This window comes from Martes martes, assembly GCF_963455335.1.
Source record: "Martes martes genome assembly, chromosome: 16".
Classification (NCBI taxonomy): Eukaryota; Metazoa; Chordata; class Mammalia; order Carnivora; family Mustelidae; genus Martes; species Martes martes.
The window spans coordinates 45,091,094-45,116,775 of record NC_137904.1 but is presented as its reverse complement, the minus strand read 5'-3'; the positions used below and the strand labels follow the sequence as shown (position 1 = coordinate 45,116,775).

At 49.6% G+C, this 25,682-nt stretch overlaps 2 protein-coding genes across 7 annotated transcripts in view; one reads left to right on the top strand and one right to left on the bottom strand.

The window, feature by feature from the left end:
• DNAJC7 (DnaJ heat shock protein family (Hsp40) member C7) overlaps window positions 1-16,790 on the top strand; it is a 30,015-nt gene extending 13,225 nt beyond the window's left edge. For all 4 annotated transcript variants that reach the window (XM_080826171.1, XM_080826172.1, XM_080826174.1 and 1 more), the window contains 12 exons: window positions 603-727; window positions 1,110-1,223; window positions 1,853-1,927; window positions 6,545-6,663; window positions 7,383-7,536; window positions 8,032-8,196; window positions 9,040-9,131; window positions 12,409-12,482; window positions 13,497-13,643; window positions 13,870-14,022; window positions 15,943-16,005; window positions 16,446-16,790. In XM_080826171.1, coding sequence (XP_080682297.1) covers window positions 603-727; window positions 1,110-1,223; window positions 1,853-1,927; window positions 6,545-6,663; window positions 7,383-7,536; window positions 8,032-8,196; window positions 9,040-9,131; window positions 12,409-12,482; window positions 13,497-13,643; window positions 13,870-14,022; window positions 15,943-16,005; window positions 16,446-16,483 — 1,319 coding nt within the window. In that variant the 3' untranslated portion in view covers window positions 16,484-16,790. The remainder of the gene's footprint in view (window positions 1-602; window positions 728-1,109; window positions 1,224-1,852; window positions 1,928-6,544; window positions 6,664-7,382; window positions 7,537-8,031; window positions 8,197-9,039; window positions 9,132-12,408; window positions 12,483-13,496; window positions 13,644-13,869; window positions 14,023-15,942; window positions 16,006-16,445) is intronic.
• A 1,182-nt stretch (window positions 16,791-17,972) lies between these two features.
• CNP (2'',3''-cyclic nucleotide 3'' phosphodiesterase) lies at window positions 17,973-25,018 on the bottom strand. Of its 3 annotated transcripts, none has more exons than XM_080826175.1 (4): window positions 24,887-25,018; window positions 23,012-23,681; window positions 20,788-20,927; window positions 17,973-19,447 (listed from the first exon to the last, which is right to left on the bottom strand). In XM_080826175.1, the coding sequence occupies exons 1-4, from the start codon at window positions 24,887-24,889 to the stop codon at window positions 18,998-19,000; spliced, it is 1,263 nt and encodes a 420-aa protein (XP_080682301.1). In that variant the 5' UTR covers window positions 24,890-25,018; the 3' UTR covers window positions 17,973-18,997. The 3 variants fall into 3 exon arrangements, with proteins under 3 accessions (XP_080682301.1, XP_080682302.1, XP_080682303.1); XM_080826176.1 differs by lacking the exon at window positions 24,887-25,018 and adding an exon at window positions 24,723-24,803; XM_080826177.1 differs by lacking the exon at window positions 24,887-25,018 and adding an exon at window positions 24,491-24,744.
• Between the last annotated feature and the right edge of the window lie 664 nt (window positions 25,019-25,682).

Here is a 25,682-nt window from a genome sequence, read left to right as displayed (position 1 = left end):
TCTTTCAAACTTAATTGGCTTGTGAGGGATGACCTATAAATGGGTAGTTCTTCATTTGACAAATTAAAGGCAAGTCCAGAAATTCTAGATACGGAAAAAGATAATCCACCTACATGCATCTCAGCCATTTCCGGTTCATTTAACCATGTTAGAAAATGGCCCTTACGGATATTAATTATCAGATCTTAACAACTTTCATGCCTCATCTACCAGCATATTTTAATCCCATGTCAGCGTGTTTCTCACCTAACTTGCTTACAGGCTCTCCAACCCTAATTCAACAAATGCAAATTCATTTTCATCTCTCATATGTAATACAATTCATTAAGAAGATGAATGTGCTGGCCCTTCCCCTTTAAAGGATAATCAGTGCACTTTAAAGCTATCATAAATTATTTTTAAGTAACTATTTTTTAATTGGTTGTACTGTTGCTGCTATTTGCACAGGTAGTCAAAATTTTGGCCATGGCCTTTTAGAGTATGTCAGCATTCCTGTTATAGTTTGATTGCCTTGATGTAGTTCTGAGGGCAGATGGCCCCTGCGTTTTTGAAGCAGTGACCCATGCTAAGCTATATTTTCTTTTCTTCTGCCTTTCCTGTAGATATGTGTCCTAAAAATGCTAGCTATTATGGGAATCGAGCAGCCACTTTGATGATGCTCGGAAAGTTCCGGGAAGCTCTTGGGGATGCACAGCAGTCAGTGAGATTGGATGACAGTTTCGTCCGGGTACGTAATGTGACCATCCATGGGGAGGACTGGTTACTGCATTTGTGTTCCTCTAGCCCAGGGCTTCTCCGTCTTGACACTGTACACATTTGGGACCAGATAATTCTTTGTTGTGGGGGGCTATCCTGTGTGTTGTGTGATGTTTAGCAGCATTTCTTTAACCACTAGGTATAAGTAGCACCCCTTCTCCCCGGCTGTGACAACCAAACATGTCTCCAACGTTGCTAACCGTCCCATGGAGGGCGGAATCTCCCCTGGGTGAGAACCGCTGCTCTGGCACTTTCATCCCATGCTGGTTTTGTGTGGGTGTTTGTTGCTGCTGTTGGTTGCTCTGTGCTTGGCCAATCATGCTCCTTTTCTTCGCTCTTTGCATTTCTTCTAGGGACATCTACGAGAGGGCAAGTGCCACCTATCTCTAGGGAATGCCATGGCGGCATGTCGTAGTTTCCAGAGAGCCCTAGAACTGGATCACAAAAACGCTCAGGCACAACAGGAGGTATGGTTCTGGTCTTGTCCATATGGAAAGAGACACTGTGGTATAGTGACCTGAAAGGCAGAACTGAGAGCTAAAAAAAAAAAAGGAACTGAGAGCTAGTCTCACTTCTGGCATTGCCACACCTGGGTCACTATAGGCAAGTCTCGTAGTCTGAGCCTGTTTCTTATATGTAGACAAAGTTTTAAATATTATTTATAATTTAGAAATCTGTAAAATGGAGAGTTTCTGAGATGACTGTGGAGCAGGCAGATGCTGCAAGGAACGGATTTGAGTGAGGTTAAAGAATTTGAGTAAATTCAAATCCTGATTAAATCAGTAGCAGCTAAAATGTGTTTTAGTTCCATTTCCATTTATTCCCAGTTTACTCCTGAATGCGTTTTAGTGAGAATCTGGAAACTTCTGCCCAACCTCTGACGATGCCGTGCCTTTAATTTATGTCTGTCAGGGCATACTGGTTTTCCTGACTTGAAGTTCAAACTGAGGTCACAGCTGCATCTTCACCAACTTGATTTGTGAAAAGTCTGTTGTTCTTATTTTCTTGAACTCATAATTTATCAAAACCTTGATTTTTGTGGTTGTTAAATTTACAACATCATTAAAACTTTCCCTTATCTGATTTTCTCTTATAGTTCAAGAATGCTAATGCAGTCATAGAATATGAGAAAATAGCAGAAACAGATTTTGAGAAGCGGGATTTTCGGAAGGTAAAGTACAACTATGGGGAAATCTTATCTACCCTTTATTACAAGGCTCCCCACACGTGGGCGCGTGCGTGCGTGGATGTGTGTAGTATGGTATGGAAGGTGTGTATGTGTGTGTTGGTGGGTGGGTGTGGGTGTGGGTGTAGGTAGTACGGTACAAAAGATCCAGAATAATAAATTACCACTTCAGTTTGACTTTGCCTTTTTCTTTTTTTTTTTTTTTTAGAGTATTTTTTTTTAAGAACAGGTTCACAGCAGAATTGAGAGGACAGTACAGAGAGTTCTCATATCCCCCTGTCCCCACACATGCATAGCCTCCCCCATTATCAACATTCCCCACCAAAGGCACTTTTTTTTTTTTTTTTTTTTTTTTTAAGATTTATTTGAGAGAGAGCGGGAGCATGAGGGAAAGGCAGAGGGAGAGGGAGAAGCAGACTCCCCACTGAGCAGGAAGCCCGATGCAGGAACCTAGGACCCTGGGATCATGACCTGAGATGAAGGCAGATGCTTAACTGACTGAGCCACCCAGGCGCTCTGAGGGGCACATGTGTTACAGTCATGGTTTTGACAGTTTTGAATAGAGCTGCTCTAAACATCTGTGTGCAGGTTTTTGTGTGGATATAAGTTTTCACCTCTTTTTTTCACCTCTCTTGGTGAAATTGCTGGATCATGTGGTAAAAGCATGTTAAGTTTTATAAGAAACTACCAAAATGGCATCTAAAAATTTTTTTGCCAAGGTATTTATTTTCTAATTATATTTGGCTTTATGATAAAAAGCAGTGTGAGTTTACTTGAGTTTGTTCCTGCTTTTGATATAAGATAGTAGCCTAAGAGTATGCTGGTTAATAGAGGGAATACTAGCTAGAATTAAATATTAGGCTTGGGTAATCCATTTTAATTTGAATGAGAGCTAGCTTTAACTCCTGCTTTGTGTGAATTAGATGCAGGTCTAAATAAAAAATAGAGGCTCCTTTCAGATTTTTGACCAATGTATGTAACCTGTCATCACTACTGTTTTGATGTTAGGCCTTTCTGTGAAAGCACACTACTCTCCTTTATGGAGCTGTGTGATAGTCCATGAAAATTTACGTGTCAAAGGGGTTCACCTGTCTGAAAGCATGGGAAAGGTATAAAAGTTCTAGATATCTTTGTAGCTCTTGTTAATAGTGGTTATGCCTCATCTGTATAATTCTTAATTCCCGGGGCGCCTGGGTGGCTGAGTGGGTTAAAGCCTCTGCCTTCGGCTCAGGTCATGATCCCAGGGTCCTGAGATTGAGACCTCATCGGGCTCTCTGCTCAGCAGGGAGCCTCTTTCCCCCTTTCTCTCTGCCTGCCTCTCTGCCTACTTGTGATCTCTGTCTGTCAAATAACTAAATAAAATCTTAAAAAAAAAAATTCTCAATTCCCTGCTTAGGTGATAGCTTTCATTAGAGTTTCAAAAGGGGAGGTGAATGGCCCCCTAAAAAGGTAAAAACCACTGATCAGGATCAGTTTTCAGGATCACTTACAAAAGGTTTATATCATCCAAGGAACAGATTGTTACTCCATATGTGGGAATTTGCTCAGTGCTTTCTGTAGAATGTACTCAATAAACGTTTGATAAAACGGTACAGTTAAGAATTATTATTATTTTTTAGAATTATTCTTAATTCTTTTTTTTTTAAGATTTTATTTATTTATTTGACAGACAGAGATCACAAGTAGGCAGAGAGAGAGGAAGGGAAGCAGGCTCCCTGCTGAGCAGAGAGCCCAATGCGGGACTCGATCCCAAGACCCTGAGATCATGATCTGAGCCGAAGGCAGAGGCTTTAACCCACTGAGCCACCCAGGTGCCCCTATTCTTAATTATTCTTAAGTAACAAACTGTGCAGGTATTTGGTAATAAATGTTTCTGATTAGCTTATGCAGAGTCCCAGCATTAACTTATTAGCATCCCTCTTCTGTCCATTGGTTTTAATAACCACAGTGTCTTTGTACTGTGATTCATAAGTTTTTTGAGGGGTGTGTTTGTGTTTAGAAAGCAATTCTGCCTTCTGTCACGTTTTCAGAGGTTTACATAGGCAAAAGCTTTGTCTCAAAAGGCAGTTTTTAGAGTTTCTTTTCTCTCTTGCCCACTCTGGAGCCAGAATCCCCAGTTTGTGACAGAATCCTCTGTTTGTGACATCCCAGCCCCCCCACTGTAGCTCATGGTGATGTCACAAATGAAGAATTATGATCCTGGCAGGGGAAACAGATGAACTTGGAAGAAACAAAGATCTTCTTTGCCTGCAGCTGTCCCTAGTCATGGGGGTTGGGGGGTGGGAAGTGAAGCACGGAGCCTTCAGCTGACACGCCACTGACCCGACGGGTAGAACCATCTCCACACAGAACGTTGTGAATGCAACGGGGTGTGGCTGCTTACATCTGATTGCTTCCCCTCCCTCCCCAGTTCTTTTTCTATTTAAGGGAGAAAAAATTAGCACCATGACTCGACTCTACATGATATCTGAATTTTCATAGTATCCTTAGAACTTCTAGGATAGTGACCTGTGCCCCAAGAGAGAGTCCTCCCCCCACATTGCTCTGGGAACACTGCAGTCTTCCCAGTGGAGCGGCTCTTGGTGTTTCCTTACTTCTGCATATTTTCCAATTTAGATTTTTGAATAGGTGCTATTAATCGTTTAAAAATTAGAGAAGTATTGGTGGAGTGAGGGAGGTAGAAGATACTCAGTGATAGGTATTCTCTCAAACTTCTATCTGCCTAGTTCTCACCCCCTCAAGTAATCTCTGGTCTTATTTCTTCTGTTCCCCTACAGTTTGGTTGTAGATATATAAGCAAATAGAAATACAGAGTCCTGATTTTCCCTTTTTATATGAAAGGTTATATGCTTTTCACTGTTGTGGACCTTCCTTTTTTTCATTTAGTAGACCTTGGAAGTCTTTCTGTAGTAATACATGGAAAGTTGGTTCATTCTCTTTTAGAGCCAATCGGTATTCCATTATATGAATGTCTAACCAGTTGCCTGTTGCTGGAATTTGGCCTATTATTACTTATGAGCTTTCAAACTTCATTTCTTCCTGATCCCCATGGCCAGATTCTTAGACAAAATGGTGTCTTTTAATTCCACATTGCTCCTTCGGGTCATTTATCCTTGATGAGAATATGATTCAGCAAGGACCTCCCAGAAATAGCAGCTAAATCAAAAGTGAAGCCTTTGGGCACCTGGGTGGCTCAGTCGTCATTAAGCATCTGCCTTTGGTTCAGGTCATGATCCCAGGGTCCTAGGTCCTGCTCAGCGGGAAGCCTGCTTCTCCCTCTCCCACTCCCCCTGCTGTGTTCTCTCTCTTGCTGTATCTCTCTCTGTCAAATAAATAAAATAAAAAATCTTTAAAAAAAAGTGAAGGCTCAGAGAACAAACTTACGAAAAGAGAAAAAAGGAATATGTGGAGAGGCTTTATCAAGCTGAAAGATAAGTAATCCCAGCGTGTGCATGTGTGTGTGAGAGAGAAACGCCTTTTGGTTTATATCTTAACATGTGGAGTATAGTAGTTTGATACAGTCTATTTAGGACCATTTAAAACCAATCATTTTATTGGTATATTTCTACTTAAATAGAAGTGGAGGGGTGCCTGGGTGGCTCAGTCGGTCCTGGGATTGAGCCCTGTGTTGGGCTCCATGCTCAGTGGGGAGTCTGAGGATCCTCTCTCCCCTCTGTTCCTCCCCCTCCACTTATACCCCCCACAAATAAATAAACCTTTAAAAAATAAATAAAGGGGTTCCTGGATGGCTCAGTGGGTTGAGCCTTTGCCTTCAGCTCAGGTCATGATCTCAGGGTCCTGGGATTGAGCCCCGCATCCGGCTCTCTGCTCAGCAGGAAGCCTGCTTCCCCTTCTCTCTCTGCCTGCCTCTCTGCCTGCTTGTGATCTCTGTCATATAAATAAATAAAGTCTTTAAAAAAAGAAAAAAGAAACAAAAATAAAATAGAAGTGGAAGGGTGGCCACCAGGGTGCTTAATGAGATGTGAGGCTCATGGCACAGGGAGGAGGGAACAGTAAGCACTTTTAGTAATATAGGGAGCAGTGATTCTGTATTAGGTAATTTTATGTATCCTTGTCTTATGTAATAGGCTAAGCATGGTAAGTTATGCAGAGTAGCAAATAACCATATTTCTACACTAGAAGAATGTGAATTTTGGTCACAGTCACTGGGGAGGCAGCTTTGCATGGTGATTAACAGGCTCTGGAGTTAATAGTGTCTGAGATCAAATCCTGCTTCTGTCACTAGCTTTGGTGACCTTGAACACATTCCTTAATCTTTGTGTTTTAGTTTAGTTTCTCATTGGTAAAGTAAAGTACTTCATAAAATTACATTATAAAATTGTTGTGAGCATTAACTCGGTCAGTATATAAAGTACTTAAATGTTTGTTGTTGTCATGTTGTTAGAATCTGGATCAGTTTCTCCCCTTGTTTCAGTGGTTAAATCAAACGAATTAAGTATGTTCCTAGGCTCTGATACTGCTTTTCTTTGAATCTGTCTGTTGCTCATGGCCACATATTTAATGAATAAGTAAATATTTAATAAATGAAGATACTTCTAGAGCCCAGAATGAAGAGCCTTCTTTTCTTTCTTCTCCCCATAGGTGGTTTTCTGCATGGACCGTGCCCTAGAATTTGCCCCTGCCTGCCATCGCTTCAAAATCCTCAAAGCAGAATGTTTAGCAATGCTAGGTCGTTACCCGGAAGCACAGTCTGTGGCCAGGTATGAAGTCAGGCCAGTTCTGTATTGAACTGTCCCACCACTGGACAGGTGCCATCTGGCAGCTCTCAGTAGCAGGAGCACAGGAACCACTATATGTCACGTAGGTAGACCAGGTAGAGCTGAGCAGACCTTACTGGGACTTAAAGCCAGAGTTAGACAAGATCTGAAAGCCTACAAGACACATAGAAGTACAGTAGAAACTTCAGCTCTATGTGGGAGAACACATGTGTGAGGTGTGGCTTTTTTGTTTTTTATTTGTTTTAATGTCATTTTCTTCCTACACCACAGGTTTGCGAGCTCTGTGAAGGGCCAGGTAGTAAATATTTTAGGCTTTGTAGGGCATACAGTCTCTGTCGCAACCATTCACCTCTAACACTGTAGTGCAGAAGCAGCCACTGATAATAGAAAAGTGGATGACATGGCCTGATTTCAGTACAATTTAATTTATATGAACAGTGGCAGGCAGAATCAGGCCCCGTGGGCTGTAGTTTGCCAATCTCTGTTCTAACAAAGACTGAGACACAGGAAGTGTATTAAAGGTAAATGCAGGTGGTTTATTTGGCGAAGATTTGGGAAGAGCTCATTGGGATTTGTCTACGTCTGGATACTTTTGTTCTAGACACATGGCCAAGAGAAAAACTGGCGAGAGTAATCACAAATGATAGTAATGGTGGGGAGATCCAAACCATGCTGAATGTGCCCCTTTCCGGCTATTGCAGTGACATTTTACGAATGGATTCTACCAATGCGGATGCTCTGTATGTACGAGGTCTTTGCCTTTATTATGAAGATTGTATTGAGAAGGCGGTTCAGTTTTTTGTACAGGCTCTCAGGATGGCTCCTGACCATGAGAAGGCCTGCATTGCTTGCAGAGTAAGTTCTGCCCCACTTCTGAGTAGGAAAAAAAAGCTTCCTTTTTGAGCTCCTTTGCCCACCTTGCCAGGATGCTTCATCCTTTCATTAGAAATTATTTCAGAACTACTTTTATTGGCCCAAAGGTAAATGTGATCATACAGGGTCAGATCCTTCTAATACCTAAGTGTTTTTTTTTCTTCCCTCAGTGAAGAAAAATGGTAATGTTTTTCCTAGGGAGTGGAGGTAAAACCTGGGTAAATGAGTCTCATTGTTCTTTTGTAAATCTTGGTTTCACCTGTCCTTGCTGTAGGAAGTGCCAGTGAGCAACAAATAGCCCAGGGGGTGGGGGCCGGGCAGGAGGTGGTGGTGGTGGTGGTGGTGGTGGTCAGGGTCAGGGTCAGGGTGATGCTAAACAGCTGGGATCTGAGAAATTGAAAATAGACTTGGACCTCTCTGTTATAGTGGCCTGAGGTTTCCTGGTTGTGAACTAATCTCTCCTTGCTTTTCCTGTAGAATGCCAAAGCACTTAAAGCAAAGAAAGAAGATGGGAATAAAGCATTTAAAGAAGGAAATTACAAGCTAGCCTATGAACTGTACACAGAAGCCCTGGGGATAGACCCTAACAATATAAAAACAAATGCAAAACTCTATTGTAATCGGGGTACGGTTAATTCCAAGGTAAGCACTCGGTCTGGGTCTCGGGGCCTGTGGAGATATGTTTAAGGGACACCAAAGAGGGCTTGGGGACTCTGCCTAATGAGGGGAGGCCAGGTGAAAGGAGAAAAGGTGGTTTTGGTGGAAGGCTCAGCTTGTTAGGAACTTCCGTCTGAGAGGCAAGCTTTTACCTTTTCCGTGGAATTGAAGGGCACTTGAGGGACAGTTTCAAAGGCTATTCCTACCGGTTCTTCCTCAAGACCCCTTTCCTCCACTAAGAGAATGCCTAGAGGGTTTGGGATAATTTTTTATGCAAATGTTATTGCTGCTTTTGGCCTAAGCAAGTGATTATTTCTTTCTTAGGAGTGATTTGGAGGAAATTAGAATATGAGACAGGCTTAGATTTTTTTGTCCATCCTAAGTGATATTTACTGCACTCAGCTGGAAACAGTCTGCGGGCCCACTCTAGTCCTTCGTACCTTAAGAAACAACAGCAGGCTCCTTGCTGTTACAGTGTTCCAGTGTTTAGAAATCAGAGCAGTTCTTACTCCTTTCGTTGGCCTTTGGGAGAATGGAGGGCAGGAACCACCCTATTTCTGTGTCTCGTCTGGGCACTATCCCAGAATGGCAGAGGTGCTTTATCCTGCATGTAAGTGTGTCTGGCTTCCATCCCGTGGAAGAGAAACCAGTTTAGAACCTGGTGTCCTTAGCCCTCTGAGACACTGGCTTTCTCGTGACCGAGAGTAAGTGTGACAGTTGGGGGGCCAGCATGACTGATCCTCTTAGAATTTTGAAGCTGTGCTCACAGCCTCTGGGCTCCCTCGGTCCGCAGAGATGTAAAGTATGACTGCTCTCTCTTTCCTGAAGCTTAGGAAACTAGATGATGCAATAGAAGACTGCACGAGTGCAGTGAAGCTCGATGCCACTTATATAAAAGCCTACTTGAGAAGAGCTCAGTGGTGAGTGCCTCCGGCGGGCGAGGGGAAGAGGGAGTTGCTGCTGGCCTGCCAAGGGAATTGCACTGTGGATGCTGAAGCAGACCCAGGGATGTTGTGAGGTCATTTGGTCCTTCCCCCTGCCTCTAGGTGGGATTGTTCCAGCCCTAGACTATCTTTATAGACCTCCAGCGGAGGAGATTGTACAAGCTCCCTCAGTCTCCCATGCCTGTGTCTTACGCCCCTCACGGTCAGTAAGTTTCCTCTGATGCCTGACCCAAATTCCTTTTGTTAAAGTTTAAATCCATTTCCTTTGGAGATTGTATTTTGTGTTGTACACTTTTGCTCTAACTTGGCACAGTGCTTGGCACACAGTTGGTGATCACTCAGTCACTGTTTTGTGGAATGAATGTATGGTGCTTGGAAGAGGAAGAAATAAAGTTATCTCTTGGAGACAGTTCACAGTTGTGCTTCTCCCGTTTGTTCTGGGTTAGGGAAGACAGTCTTTCGATTGAAGGGATTTAATCTGGCTCAGCCTCCCAGTATGAAGGAAGCCCCTTTTGGATTAGCTCCGTGGGACTCGGTGATTTATGAGCCAGGATATGCCTACCTAGATCTGGTGCCCAGATTTGCCTTCAGAGTCAGGGTGCTTGCCAGCTTACTTGTCCATCCAGACTCTTCTCTGCAGACAGGAACCTCAGCAAAGGCAAAGAGAGACCTCCCCCAGGTCCATCTCTTCTTATTTCAGATTCTACGCCAGACAGGAAGGAACGTCCTTACCTTTAAAGTTCCAAAAGGAAGACCTATATGTTGTATGCTAATCCTCCAGCACTCATTCCATTTCTTGTCATGAAATGTCAGAACCAAAGAACTGGTGCTGTGACAGGTGCCGGAGGAGCCTGTCATTCTTTAAGCTCTTGGTCTCACCAGTGGTGCAGGGCATGGCCTGCCTCCCATTTCATTTTCCCAAAACTATCCACATTTTTTAAAAATAGGAAAATTACTACTGTGTGTGGTCCTTTTGTTTGTTTTTAAGTGGATTTCTAAGTAGACCATAAGTCTGTAAAACAGAAACATCCATGGAATTGTATTACAGACTGTGACCAGCTGTCAGTCATCTCTTTGCTGGCAAACATGGAAGCTTTGGAAGACAACACACCTTCTCACCCAGCTAATGACTCAATTTAACAGATTCAGAATGCTGTAGGCAAGTTCACTGTGGTGTTAGCTGTAATGCTAGCAAGGAGAATCCCCCGAGTATCTAGTGGGGCAGGGCTGGCCAGGGGCATGACACCACATCAGCTCAGTGAACACTCTGCAGTGTCCAAACAAGGAATGGGGAGAGAAGAGAAAATTCTTGGCTTGTTAGGAAGGTAATGGAGTGGATATTTACATCTTGATATGTGTTCAATAAGGAAAAATCAAATGGCTTTAATCAGACAACTCCTTATCTTTGGTAGAAACAGAACTGTCCTCTGAGTGGCTCTCCCTTTGAGATTCCACCACAGGGGACAGCATGCACTTTTGGGCACAGTTGGCCAAAATTTGGCCAGTGGTCCCCTCAAGTAGCTGGGATTGACATGAAGTAGCAGAGGTTAGTGCAGGCCAAAGCCTAACCAGGGACAGGGGCCTGACTGCTGCCCAAGTCTTTGTCAACTTACCCTTGAAGTTGGGGACACGCCAGATCTTTGTTATAGTTCCTTTCATGGGCTGGAGTTTCCCTTTTCCCTGAGGCTCTACTTCTCTACTTTTTCTTCAACTTGAAGATACTTTTTTAATAGCTGTATAGTTGACATACAGTGTCCTATCGTTTCAGGTGTGCAGTGTAGAAAAAAATTTAAATATAAAGATGTCTCTGAATTTTAAAAACATGTTAAATAAAAATGCAAATCACTGTAATAAGCTTGTTTAATATGTTCCAAAAGGGCATGTAAAGTTGGTTAAGGTTGCTTATCTATCAGATCATTCTACACCTGGGGCTATCAGCTTACATTATTCTTGACCCTGTAAATGGGTTCTTTGTGCTCCTGGTAGCATTTGTGCCATGTGTCTGCAGGGCACTGGCTTTTCTCACCATTTTTTAAAATTAAGATTATAAATTAAGATGCTGCTGGAAAATCAGAGATGCTTAAGAAGTTGAGTGTCCCGGGGCACCTGGGTGGCTCAGTGGGTTAAGCCTCTGCCTTTGGCTCAGGTCATGATCTCAGGGTCCTGGGATCGAGCCCCACATTGGGCTCTCTGCTCAGCGGGGAGCCTGCTTCTCCCTCTCTCTGCCTGCCTCTCTGTCTACTTGTGATCTCTTTCTCTTGTCAAATAAACAAATAAAATCTTAAAAAAAATAAATAAAAGAAGTTGGGCGTCCCATCTTGCCAGCCACATCAGTACCACCGCCCTGCTGTGGCCTCTTAGCCAGGCAGAGCTCTGATGTTTGCAAAGATGGGTTGGTATAGGGGCAGTGTAGTCAGTTTGGTCTTTGTTCTGCAGTGGCTGGCTATGCTGCATCCAGCTGATGCGGTCTGTCTCTGGAATGTCTACCACAGTTTGTTTAAGTGGTAGGCCAGTCTTGGCGCCAGTGATCTTATCAGGACACGGAAAATGCCACTTTGCTTCTGTGGAAGAGAAGGTCTTAAAAGTTCTGGCCATCAGCCCGTCAAGCTAGATTCCTCCCATCTTGGGCCGACCCACCCGCCACCCGCTTTTCTTCTGCACTATTGAAAGAGAAGCAAGCCTGTGTTGAGAGTCTCCTTTCTCTCGCCTACCTACATCTCTCAGATTGATTAGTCTTAGTGGAAGCATTTGCCAGCAGCCACAGCACCTTGAACTTGATCCTTCAAGTGGCTCACTAATCCCACTTCTGCTCTGGATTGGAGCTGGCCCTGCATGTTTATGGCACTATGGATTTCAAAGCTTTTCCATATCCGTTGCTCTCACTGGATAATTTTTCTTTGGCATTTCAATCCCAAGTAATCGTTCAAGTAGATGCATTTACATTGCCTTTCCTAAGGCAGTCCAGATGCCCCTTGGGGGCTCTGAAATCAGAAGGAATCTTCTCCTGTTGGTTGTGTTTTGCTCAGAGCAGAGGATCACTTTGCTGGTTGGGTGCAAGTGGCATGAGATATCTCTTTTTACTTGAGAAATTGGAAGTTAATTTTTTTCTCACAGCTGGCTTAAGGACTCCTGTTTCATGACGCATCTCAACCAAAAGTGTGTGTCTCTTGCTTGAGCTGTGCCTCTTCTGCCAGAGTGATACCGAAGGCCATTGCTATTTATGTTGTTGTACCCCCCTGTATTTCCTTCTCAGTTACATGGACACAGAACAGTATGAAGAAGCTGTGCGGGACTATGAAAAAGTATATCAGACGGAGAAAACAAAAGGTAAAGGGATCTGAGAACATGTTTCTCAGGGAACTGTGAGGTCTTACTCTTAGGCCCTTAAAACTGGACACAGTGGGGTGCCTGGGTGGCTCAGTGGGTTAAAGCCTCTGCCTTCGGCTCAGGTCATGATCCCAGGGTCCTGGGATCGAGCTCCGCATCAGGCTCTCTGCTCAGCGGGGAGCCTGCTTCCTCCTCTCTCTCTGCCTGACTCTCTGCCTACTTGTGATCTCTCTCTCTCTCTCTGTCAAATAAATAAATAAATAAAAATAAAAAATAAAAAAAAAACAAAAACAAAAAACTGGACACAGGGTCGTTTGATTCAGGGAACAAGGATATACCAGGAGCTTATCGATGGCCAGCCAGGAAGAAGTGAGGCAAGATGCCAAGTGCAGGATAAGGCACTTATTTTCTGGCCCTGAATCCTGTCACTTTCACTTCCTTTTCTGTGTAATTAGGATGATGGGAGGAATCAAAGTATGAGTAGATATTTTTTTATAAGCTTCAGAAGAAAACACCATAACTGTGCCTAGTAAGATTTTTTTTTTTTTAAAGATTTTATTTGGGGTGCCTGGGTGGCTCAGTGGGTTAAAGCTTCTGCCTTTGGCTCAGGTCATGATCTCAGGGTCCTGGGATCGAGCCCCGCATCGGGCTCTCTGCTTGGTGGGGAGCCTGCTTCCCCCTCTCTCTCTGTCTGCCTCTCTACTTGTGATCCCTGTCTGTCAAATAAATAAAATCTTTTTTTTTTAAGATTTTATTTATTTATTTCACAGACAAGAGATCACAAATAGGCAGAGAGGCAGGCAGAGAGAGGGGGGCAAGCAGGCTCCCCGCCAAGCAGAGAGCCCGATGTGGGGCTTGATCCCAGAACCCTGGGATCATGACCTGAGCCCAAGGCAGAGGCTTTAGCCCACTGAGCCACCAGGCACCCGTGTGCGCCAGGTATGATTAACAAAAGGACTTGGTAAGGGAAACCAGAGTCAGATTTGTCCATTGACTCTAGCTGTCTCCTTCTAGAACACAAACAGCTCCTAAAAAATGCACAGCTGGAACTGAAGAAGAGTAAGAGGAAAGATTACTACAAAATTCTGGGAGTGGACAAGAATGCCTCTGAGGACGAGATAAAGAAAGCTTACCGGAAACGGGCCTTGATGCACCATCCAGGTAGAGTGGGTGCGGGGAACAGACTTGGGAAGCGCAAACCAGGCCGGCCTTGCCAAAGTCAAGCGAGAATGAAAGGTTCTGGCTTTTCAGCTGGGAATGAGCTGTTGCTAAGTTCCCTCCCTCCAAGCTTTGGAAGTGTACCAGATTCTAAAGTCAGACATAAAGTGGTCTCTGTCTTAAACTGTTTTCTTGTGATTCTGAGTTCTTCCCATACTCTTCCCTTTAGATCGGCACAGTGGAGCCAGTGCCGAAGTTCAGAAGGAGGAGGAGAAGAAGTTCAAGGAAGTTGGAGAAGCTTTTACCATCCTCTCTGATCCCAAGAAAAAGACTCGCTATGACAGCGGACAGGACCTGGATGAGGAGGGCATGAATATGGGCGGTGAGTTGGTTGGGGCAGCCTGGGATGAACCTGACAGCAGCGGGTTGTTAGAATTTTTCTGAAGACTCTCCGAAGGAGAGTCTGTGTGACAGCCAGGGAAGCACAGTGATGTGAAGGCCCCCCGGATGGATACTTGCAATGTGTGAGGCACTATGTTGGGCGCTGGAAATACCAGGTGAATCAAACAGGTTCCCTGAGCTCCAAGAACCCAGTCTTGGGCTTTGCACAGTGACCACAGGCCACATCTGACTCCTGAGCCCTGGATATAGAGTCCCAACAAGGACAGTCAAGGGTAGCAGGAGCTCAAGATGCAGAGTGGGTACTTAGGAGGTGAGCACTAGCAAGGGAAGGCTTGGAGATGGAAAAATAATACCTTCGGGGAGCTGGGAGGGGCTGAGTGTGGGAGGATAGAGGGCGCTCGAGGCAGAGGAAGGTGAGACATGAGGCCGCAACGTAGCTGGCTCCCCCCTCGGAAGGCCTTGGCAGCCAGAGTAGGGAATGTGGGCTTTTTTCGTGTCGGCTGGAAGCTTCCCCCCCACTGCAGAGTGTGTGCTGGCTGATATTTACGTGTGTCACTCATTCCTAGCAGGCTTCAGAGTTCAGTTTCCCTGAAAGACTTAAAGCATAGCTGACAGTGTCGCGCTCGCTCTGAGCTCCGCTGGAGATGAGATAGGCCGGGAGCTCTGCACATGTCTCAGACCGCGGTCTCTGACGCCAGCCCTCTGTCCTCCATTAAGAGAATCTTGAAATTTAAAATAGGACCGATGATGTTACCTAGATAATCCTTGTCACTGGTTCAGGGTGTGTGTGTGTAACTTAGATTTACCAGTAGTAAACATTGTTCTGCCCAGCAGTTGAGAGGAGCAATGAGCAGTCGAAAGCTACTGAAGGCTTGTAAGGAGGGGTGCCCCGAACCAGACTTTGGCTCCAGAAGTGTATTTGTGATGGCGGTGATGAAGTGGTTTGGTGCCGGGAAGGGCGTGAGAGATGGCAGAAGACATGGGTAGGAGAGGGTCGGAGGGCACAGTGGGAGATGTAGCAGGAGGTGGTTGCTGATGTGTTGGAAGAAGGAAAGGATGAAGCTGAGTGGCTTTGGATGGCTGACTCGCTGGATGCAGTCACTGAGCTAGGGGACCCCAGATGAGCAGGCGCACAGGCAAGGAACAATTTGCTTTTGGACACAATCTGCCTATTGGATCAACTGGTGGAGACGGACGCTCTGTGGAGCTTAGGGACTCAGTTGGGGGTGGGGGCAGCAGACCTGCTGTGGTCTGGTGATCAGGCCACAGCACTAGAGTCAGGCAGGAACTGGAATGTTCTGTTCTGCTGCCGTCACTGGCTGCGTGATCTTGAGCAAGTTACGTGAGCTCTCTACTTAGGTTTTGTTGAGTATAAATTGGGGATGATGTAAGGTATGCAGAGTACCCAGCACCATGATTGGCACCTAGTAGATGCTAAATAAACCATGGCTTTCCCTCCCCCCTCCTGGCATAGTCTAGACAGCATGGAATCAAATGAATACAATAAACTTTAGATCTTGTTCCTATATTTAGTGTTGTTAGTGTTGAAGTGGTAGATTTTCGCCCCCTCAGTAGCAGCCCCAGCATTATAGGGAGACAGCGTGGGGCGAATCTTTTAAGTGCAAATGGCATCCCAGTTGCTGAGAAGAAGGTCTGGCAAAGTAGGTTGAGGCAAAGAAAGCTTTCCTTCAAGTCCAGCTGGGAAGGAGGAGGAGGAGGGAGTGTAGGCATGGGGGGCAGGGCAGATAGGCCCACCCTGTCAGGTTTTGGGAAGGAGGTAAGGGATGAATCTGGGGAAGCTTTGGGGACCCATTCTTAGTGTTGTCATAAGTTCCTCTTCAGACATGTCTAACTTTTCCAACTTTTTGTCCCTGCCCTGTTTTCTTGCTCTGCTCCACAGATTTTGATGCCAACAATATCTTCAAGGCATTCTTTGGCGGTCCTGGGGGCTTCAGCTTTGAAGGTAAGCTTCCTGCTCTCAGGAGTTCCCAGATCACAGGCCCAATAACATGACTCCCCACGTGGGTAGCTCTTTTGAGAGTCAGAGGGGCCCAGGAGTAGAGGCGGCAGAAGGCCCATCTAGCAGGATACAGATCCACTCGGGCTGCTGAGGATGGAGGCGGGGAGGCTCCCGGGTGCACCGTGCCTTGGGACCATTAGTCCACACCTCTGCAGCATCTGGGAGGCGTCTCTGTCTAGTGCGGGGCTTCTCTGCGAGAGTGACGCTTAGAAGGTACACACACACAGCTGCTCACGTGCTTCCCTAAGACCCTAGGACCTAGGCTGTTGATGCTCTTGGTGGTTTTTCTGAGTTCGAAGCAGCCCTTGAAGACTTTCCCATAATCAGAGCAGAGTGATCTTCCCACCCAGAGTAAGCTAACAAGCCCTTCTTTTGCCTTACAGCATCTGGTCCAGGGAATTTCTTTTTTCAATTTGGCTAATGAAAGGAAACCATCCAGAACCCAGAAAGTGCAGACTTGCTCAGTGTAACCTTGAACGTGGGCACAGTTCACCACCTCCTCCCTTCATCTCGTCTCCCCGTCCTTAGAGCAGTTTCGTTTTCTTAGTTGGATACCCTGTGTCTGTGTGAGTTGGGGGGAAGGAAAGGGAGCCAGCGCCGAAGACTGCGGGGAGGGGAGGGAGGCGGGGGGTGGACAGGGAGGCAGCTTGTGAATTTTTGTTTTACTGTTTAACTTTATTAAAAAAGAAAAAAAATTAAGAGAATAAAATGTTTTGACCCTTTCTGGCACTTTGCTCTGGCAGCTGCTTTGTGTCACTCCAGAGTTGGTAGGCCGGAGCTGAGCCCCCAGCGCAGAGCTGGTACGGACACAGATTGTAGGCTCAGCACCTGACCATCTGGGGCCTGATGGCGGGGGGATGCCAGCCACCTGTCCCAGACCTATTCAGCCTGGGAGTGCTGAACAGGACTGAGTTGGTGTTGGGCCCCGCCTGATGTCAGTCACAGGTGATCTGACGGTAAGGGCCCCTACAGCTCACTAGAAGCTGCGTGTGTCCAGAGCTCACGTGGAGCACGGCTGGCTGCTAAGCCTGAGGCTGGGCTGACCCAGACAGGAGGTTTACACAGGCCCTCACAGCCCTCCGGCCACTGCAGGCTAAAGGACATGGAGACTGGGACAAAATCCTGCCTCCTTTCCAGGTGAGACACACAGCTCCTGGGCCCCGGTGTCCAGGCACAGACGTTAATTAAGCTCATGTGGTTGGAAACCGCATTCATACCCCTCACCTTCTCTACTGCTCTCCCCTCTCTGTGGAAGACGAGTTGGGGGAGGAGGTGGTGACCAGTGTCCTGCTCTTCAAGTCAAGCATAGTATTCATGGCAGGTCATCTTTTTATGCTTTTAGGCAGAGGGATTTGAGACTTTGATGCTTAGATTTTTGGCACTTTGGTAGTAGAGCTGGCTGGGAAAGGACCGTGGACCAGATAGGTAACTTACTGCTTCTCTTCCTTCTGAGCCCCAGCCCCTTTCTTTCCAGTCTTCCCCCACTGATGCCAAGGCCATGGCAATAGTGTGACTGAGTTAGGCCTGTATGAACTCCTGAATGTCAGGTCTTCCCCTGTGGTTGCAGCACCCTGACCGTGGGTCTGGCTGAGAAGGCCCTCTGATTGCTGGGGGCTGGCACACCTGTGGCCTGACGCCACAGTTACGGGGGACAGGCTCTGCTCCACTTCCCTCAGACCCAGCCACCCCCCACTTTCTGTGTGCATCTAAGATCAGCCGCTCTCCTTTCTGCCGCCTCATGAAAGCAAACACTGTTCAGCTGCCCAACCTCACCACAGCTGTGCCCAGCCAGCAGAGGGGAGACAGGACCGATGGCCCCAAGCTGCGAGACAAAGCCAGTCCTGATACAGCAGCCCTGGCCCCAGGGAAGACTGAGCTGGGCACAGAAGGGTGAGAGAGACTGCACACAGCCAGGATTAACACAGTTTATTTCACGGTCAGTCTTACAAGTCACTGAGGTTGGGCAAAGCCAGGATAGTAACTTAAATCTCAAGCACTTTCATCCAGTGACAACCCGATTAGCAAGGCCCTGTTACTGAGCAGGGGGGCAGTGGAGGGCACCCCAGGAACCACAGCATGTGTACCAATGTTAAAAACCCCTCCTCAGAGCACCAGGGGGGCTTGGCCCTTACCAGCCAGGGGTCCACTCCGTTGGCTCTCGGTCCCCTGCCGACTGACCCCCTGTAGAGGAGCCGCCAAAGCCTCCAGAGGCACCAGGGAGGCAAGCTGGACTGGGCAGACGGTACTTTCTCTGGCTTCGATTTCCCCAACCCCACAGCCGAGCCACACCACCAGAAAGGATGGCCAGCCCACCCCTTCCTGGGGCGAGACCTGCAGCCAGCTGGGATGTGGCTGTCAAATGTTCCCTAGTCACAGTGTAAAGGAGGAGGGGACAGGCACTTAGGGCCAGAGGTGGGACGCAAAGCCCCTTTTCTACCCTGGTAAAAAAAAGCCCCAGCATACATCATGGGGCTGCAATGATTAGATTTGGGGTCAAAGCCTAGGGATTTCCCCACCCTCTCAAATCCACGGCCAGTTTCCCACGGCCGCTGTGACCACCCGGTGGGGACACACAGCTCTGGGGCATCTTCCCCGCTGGCCAGCTCAGGGCAGGGAACCCGGGACAGGCGTCAGGGTGTGGGGTTGTGGCTGCGGCTCCAGGCCCAGCTTGGCTCAGCCTCGTCAGCTTTGCTCTGGGTTCCTGAATGGCACTCCCCACACCCCTCTCATGTTGAAAGCTTAGGTGTTAAGAGGGGACAAGGGAGGGCAGAAAAAGTTACAAGTTTTTTAAAAGTTACAGAAAGGTTAACTTTGAGTATAAAAAAAAAAAAACAAAAAAACCACCTTGAAACAAAGGTCAGGCAGAAGGCATGCTTTCCCTTCCCCTCCACCCCTTCCCTTCTGGGGAGCTGGGGGCTGACAGCGGCGAGAACACTCAGATGATGGTGCAGGACTGCAAGGCACCCCCCTTGCGGCTGCCGTGAGTGGGCACAGGTTTGCCCTTCCCATAGTATCCCGTGAAGATGGCCCTGACCTCCAGCTTCTTGGCCAGGCTCAGAAGCCAGCGCCCATTGCCCAAGGAGTAGAGTTTGCCCCGGTTTAGCTCACCCACCTCCTCGCCTCGGCTGCCCCCCTTCTCCTGCCGCACAATCTCCAGGAGGTCAATGCCTGTCTGCACGGGCTCCACGTCACCCGCACAGCCAAGGGTGATGTGAGCCCGGCTCCCCCGGGGCAGGCTGTCAGAGGGGGACAGCTTGTCCACGTCATTTGGCCACAATGGCAGCTCCTGCTCGCTCAGCTCCACCCGGGCTCCAGTAGTTTTGGGTGTCACGAAGAGGGCAGTGATGGTCAGCGTGAAGGCCTTGCAGTACGACTTCCTCACCACCTGCGGGGACAGAACGACAGCACTAAGCTGGACATGGTGGACCCGGGAGCAGACTGTTGAGCAAGGATGGGCCTAGCAGAGGAGAGCACCACGAGCAGAAGCCTCGGGTAAAAGCCACTCATGGCCCCTGTGCTGTCATGAGCGGAAGAGCCGGAGGACACTGGTGGAGCCGAAGGCCAGACTCCCCCAACTCCGAGCCTGGCGCCCCACCTCCCAGCAGCCCTTTAACCTCACCGTGTTGGCTCATTCACCTGTTCTACAGGGATGATGCTAGAACCTATCTCAGTGGCCAGACGAAACAAGTGTCTGGGCACATTGAGAACAGTGACAAGCACGTGACAAGTGCTATTATTACTGCTACTCAGCTCACCCCGGTAAAAGCCACCTGAGTGCCCAGGCAATATCGGAGAGGTCAGACATAAATGCCTCAGATTAAAATCGACCTTGTACACCCGGGTTTACATGTGGTCATATCTGACTCAGAAAGACCATCTCTCCCGACTGACCATAACAGTATCTCTTATCTTTGCTCACAATCCCTCGTGCCTGGTGCCTAACAGGGGCTTAATAAACAGTGCTAAGTGCATGGATGGCTGAGACGGGGTGGACAGCGTCACCTGTGCGTTCATGCAGCTGTGCTAGGGGCCATGGATACGACAGTAAACCGAACTGAGAAATGCAAGCAGGGGAGACCAACAGACGATCAGTAAAATGGATGCTGCATTAACCAGGGCAGACAAGTGGGGGAGACAGGTAGAGGGTTGGCAGAAGTCCTCACGGAGGAGGCCACCAGAGGCCAGAGACCAGTGCGCAGCTGGGCCACGTGCCTGCAGCTTAAGGACTGCACGTTAGAGGCTGTGGGCAGAAGAGAGCGGCTGAGTAGGAGGAGGGAAAGGTGTGGCACCCCGAAGCCAGGAGCCCCACTATCCCTTGATGTGTGCGCCCCACTCCAGGGCAAGGCCAGGCCTGGGACCTGGAGACCAGGACCTCTGAGCACAGGGCTTGCTGGGGGTGGGGGACACCTAAACTTCGGAACTCCACACAGGCAGGAGCCTGCTGCCAAGCATCAGTCTGCAGCAGGAGAAGGCTCTGGGGGCCAAGCGTGCAGGCTGGTGGCAGTGCAGGGATGGCGGCGGGGGGGCGGGGGGGGGGGAGGAGGTGCAGAAAGAAAGGGTGGCTGACAGCTGTGTGACTAAGCCTGTGGGGGGGCGAACTGAAGCAAGAGATGCCTTTTTTCCTGAGGCTGTCTGGTTTCTGGTCCTTGCATTGAGCTGGCCCCCATTTCCAGAAGACCCTGCCCTCTCTACACCTCAGCCTCGGGTCCCCGGGGGAGCACTCACATCCTGCTGGGCGTACTCGTCTGCCCCTGCAGCCTTTCCGTAGTCACAGAACTTGGTTGTGCAGTGCAGCACGCCAGGGGGTCTCTTCCCAAAGTAGGTGAGCAGTTCGATCTTCTCCCTGGGCTCATCCCCAGAGACAACTGCAGGGAGAGAGTAGGGCAGTCAGGGCAGGAGAGCAGGGGCCATCCTCATACCCACCTCCAAGACCACAGAGGCTTGGAGTGCAGAAAAAAAATGATGGCAAGCGGGAGTTCTTCAGCAATCCGGTATAATTCACTCCTTCAGTAGCTGGTCAAACTAATAGCCATGTCAGAGCTACGAAAAAGGGTCTAAATTCCCTGGTTTCACGTTATGTAGATTTTTACATCTCTTCCAGATTTGGAAACTAACACACTTGTAACCCAGGGACAGGCAGCATAGGCCAAGGGAATCTCAGCTTTACCAGCTACACATCTGGAAGAGGGAAGCAGGTCATGAAAAATGGGGTAGAAAGGCAAAAGGATGTTGGAACTATTGTGGTACGATGGAAGGAGTCAGAGCTAAGTCCTTTGGCCTGGGGCACATGACTGACCCTGTTCTAACCAAGTACCATTAGAGCGACCATACACCCATTTTCCCAGGACCACCCAGGGAACTCTAAGCAGTGCCCCCTTTCACTCGGGCCTACCCAGACCAGAGGTTACCTGGTCACTGTAACAGGTACTGTGCAGGCCTGTTTGGTGGATGAGAGCCTATAAAGGGCCTAGAGGAGGAAGGGTCTTGGGATAGGAGATATCATATGGCAAGACCTGGGAAATCAAGAGCGAATTTCAATTTCCAGACTTCAGGCCTTGGGGCTTGTTTCAGTCACTCAATCTGTCGTATTCACTCCCAGAGTCCCTACAAGGAGGTTTCTCACCCTCCACAGTGGAGGGAGAGCTCTGCTCTGAGTGCAGGCCCGTTATATTTCTCCTGCTGTGTCCTAGGCAGGAAAGGGTGGCAGTTTTTAATGGTAAAGACAGCCACAAGAGGCAAAGCAGCTCTAGTCAGGAGCCTGCCCTGTAGGGCGCTTTGTTGCCAAGCAGTTCCAGGTGCTGGACTCACACCTGAATGACGTCACTGCAGGCCTCACGGCTCTCTGGCTTCCCGGTGTTCCAGCTTCAGGAGCCAAGAGATCTCTGAGCACTATCCAGGCACAGATTTTGCCTCCGAACAACACACAGACATATGGGTGGGAAGATAATCTAAAATTTGGGGACACCAGAAATGGGCTAAAAGAACAGAGGGATTAGTGGGCGACCTATCCCTAAGAGGTCACTGGAGACCACTGGTCATAGAGGAAAGTAAAGGCCTCCCTTACCCCAACCTGCCCTACCCCTGGAGCAGACAGCCCTTGCCAGGAGAGCTCCCACCTGGTACGGGGAGCCCCTGCTAGAGCTGACAGAGTCCAGCGGGCTCTCACCGCAGCTCTGGGCAAATCCCACACCCCTCCAGGAAGTTTTCCCCTCTGCAAAATGAGGGGTCTGGACTAGGTGTGAGGCTGTTCTCTGGAGCCGCAGGAAGACCCAGAAGGTGCACTGGGCAGCCTCAGACCTGGGAATCATATCCACCGAAGTCACGATGGTCTTAATTGTGAATTTTTTTACAGCTTAGGATTCTGTGGTATATTTTTTTGTCTAGGTTCTTTTATTATTTATTTATTTAGAGAGGGAGGTGGAGAGGGACAGAGGGAGAGGAGAGAAAGAATCTTAAGCAAAGACTCCAACACGGGGCTCTATCTCACTGACCCTGAGATCATGACCTGAACCAAAATCAAGAGTCGGACGCTTAAACAACTGAGCCACCCAGGCGCCCCTTATTTTTTTAGTGATCTCTCCTCCCAGCATGGGGCTGGGATTCACGAACCCGAGATCAAGAGTCACAGGCTCTACTCACTGAGCCATCTAGGCGCCCTTCTGTGGAATATTTTACTTTAAAAAAATGGCTCTGCTGCTAAAGGCCAGGTGGAAACATGGCCTCATGTTCTCCCTCTCAGGCTGTAGGAAATGTGGACATGCTCCCCATGGCACCGGGAACGTGTCCAGTGGTCCCATGGCGGGGGGGTGCAGTGAGCTGAGAGGGGACCCTGTGCCTCCACTGCTGTGCCTCGCCACCCCCAGCCTCCCCCCTGCCAGAGGGGACCCCTGCAGCGGTCCCCGCTCCCACCTGCCACCCTGCCTCCCGTCCCCCATCCCTGGCCACCTACAGTGTCGCAGCTCCTTCTTGAAGGCCTTGTGGTTGCCCAGCTCCTCCAGGAAGGCCTGGCCGGCCTTTCGGAGGCTCTCGGAGCTCTTCTTGGTCAGGAACCAGCCGAAGTAGAGCGGCAGGAAGTCCTTCTCCAGCCCCGGCTTCAGCTTCTTCAGCTCGTCGGCCGACAGCTGCCACTGGTTCTTCTCCTTGAGCTGCGCGCAGTCCAGCCGCCACGCCGTCTTGGGTTCCACCAGCACCACCTGGTACTGGTACTGGTCGGCCAAGTCAAAGAGCTGCTCCAGCCGCTCGCGCTCATGGTTGGTGTCGTCCAGCACCAGGACGCGCACGTCGCGGCGGCAGTAGGCATTCAGGTCCTCGTCCAGCCGCTTGTACTCCTCCGAGAAGTCGCCTCGGCCCCCAGGGGTGATCTTGTAGGCATCGGCGGACACCAGCTTGGTGCCGTCCCGGTACCTGTCCACGATGGCCCGCGCCAGGGTGGACTTGCCGCTCCCCGGCAGGCCCCGCAGGATGAAGAGGGTCTTGCACTCCAGCAGTGTGGCCACGGTCTCCTCATCCTGCAGGAAGGGAAACTGCAGCTCCGGCTTGTCCTTGGCCCCTGACGACGACATTTTGCGGAAGAAGATCTTGGGCAGGAACGTGTGACTCTTTCGGGAGAAGCTTCTGTTCTGTGTGTGAGGAGGGAAAGAGCGGAGGTCAGCCAGCTCGCTCCAGGCCACCCTACCGGCCTTGCCCCCTGGACTCTGGCCTCCTCCTACTCGGGGCTCCCAGCCCTGAGCTGAAAGCACCCCCGGTGCGATGGGCACCTTCCCGGGCCCAGGACTGGACCTTCTTCTCCTCCTCTGTCCTGGGTGGCCGCCAGCTGCTGGTGGTGGAGGAGGGAGAGGAGAGCTTGTCTGAGTGTTTCCTAAACTCTGAATTCCCTCTGGTCAGGCTGTGGATTCAAGGATCCCCCACAGCTGCAGCCTCTCAAGGGAAAGTGTGCTGGACGCGCATGTCCCGTGGTTCTAGGAGCAGACCCTAACTTTATATTCTTGGCACCTATTAAGGATGACCTCTTTGGAGGTGGGGCTGCTATGTCTGGGCAAAGCCACAGCTGCCCTGGCTCTGGGTGTGCAGAGGAGGCTGGGGGTGGAGAAGGGTTACCCAAAGACTGCCTCCCCAACCCCCACAAGGGCAGCAACAGATAATACTCTCTTGTCTGGGATGGGGGGGGGACAATGGTCCCACAGAAGGGTTGGTGGGGGGCAGGGCAGGAGAACCCGGACAAAGGGCCTCATTCACCACGCCTGCCAACCTCCTCCTCTGCCCTCGGCCCCCCACAAAGTCGTGGTCTTCGTGCCTGCCCCAAGACCGGGCAGCCCACAGCACCTGCCTCCAGGGTCCAGCTCTGCACTCCCCCCACTTTGCTGTGTGTCGGCAGCACGTCTCTGAGCCTGTTGTTTTCCCGCCTGCTAAAAGCCACAAGTGACAGCACCTGTTGCTGCAAGCGGTCGCTCTAAAGCGGCTCCACCTCCCGGCAGCTCCCCGAGCGCGGCGCTGGCACTGGCTTTTCTCAGATAAGGCCCTCGGGCGGCGGGAGAAGGCGAGCGACGCCCGCCCCGCACTACTCCCGGCCCACACACGGCGGGCCGAACTCCCGCGGCGCCCGATTCCGCCCTTCTCCGGCGGCCGTGCCCGCTCCCCAACTCGGCCCCGGTCTCCCCTACCTCAGGCTGCACCCCACGGCCCAGAAAGCCAGAGCTCAACTCGCGAACCTCGGGTCCTCATTTGCATGGCACTTCCTCCCGAAAATCCCCCTGAACTCTTGTTTTCCGTTAAGGGTGCTTCCCCGTCCCGCCCCCTCCCGTCCCGCCTCCCCACGCCCGCTCACCATGATGAGGGGGGCGCCGCCGCCGCCTTGGCAGGCACTAGCTCTCCGGGGCCGCCCGCCTGCGCGGAGGGACACGGAGCCCAGCGGTGGAGCGACCCCCGCCCCGGGCCGCCTTACATAGCCCGGGGGCGGAGCGCGCGCGGCGGGCCGGGGGCGGGGCGGGGCCTCATCGCGCAGGCGCGGAGGGTCGAAACCCGAAACTGATGCGGCGCCGGGAGGAAGTCGCCGAGCGTCCAGCCCCTGGCCGCCGCGGCGCACGTGTACCCTTCAGAGTTTTCGAGGAACTCTAGAAAGAGGGGCAGCCACCTTTCCCGGGTTACGCTCCGGGTTGGGATGAGCCCAGGGAGGCAAGGTCATGAAAGTGCAAGGTCAGATCCTGTCCTTATTTAAAATTGTGATATTTTATTCATCGTGGGGTTTAGCGTTGTGGATGTGTTTTTACATTACATTAGAATACTACCTGTTGCTTAGTGAGTTTCCTGGAGCCCCGTGAACGACCGCATCTGAAATGCCTCACTCGCCTCACTTTAGTGGGGGTCTGGTCCTAGCTAGCCTAACTTCAGCCCTAAACCTTCCAAGAGATGGAACCAGGATGGCAATAGCTGGGACAGATGAGTAATGTAGTGAAATCCTGGCTCATCTTCTGAGGCAGCTGTTCAGCTGCCACCTCCTCTGCGAAGCTACCGAAAAAGCTGGGTCGGATTTTGGAGAGCTTCCCGTGTACCAAGTGCTGTGCTGAGCACTCAGAGAAGCCTCATGCCAACCCTGGGGGCAGATACCGTTCTATGGAGGAGAA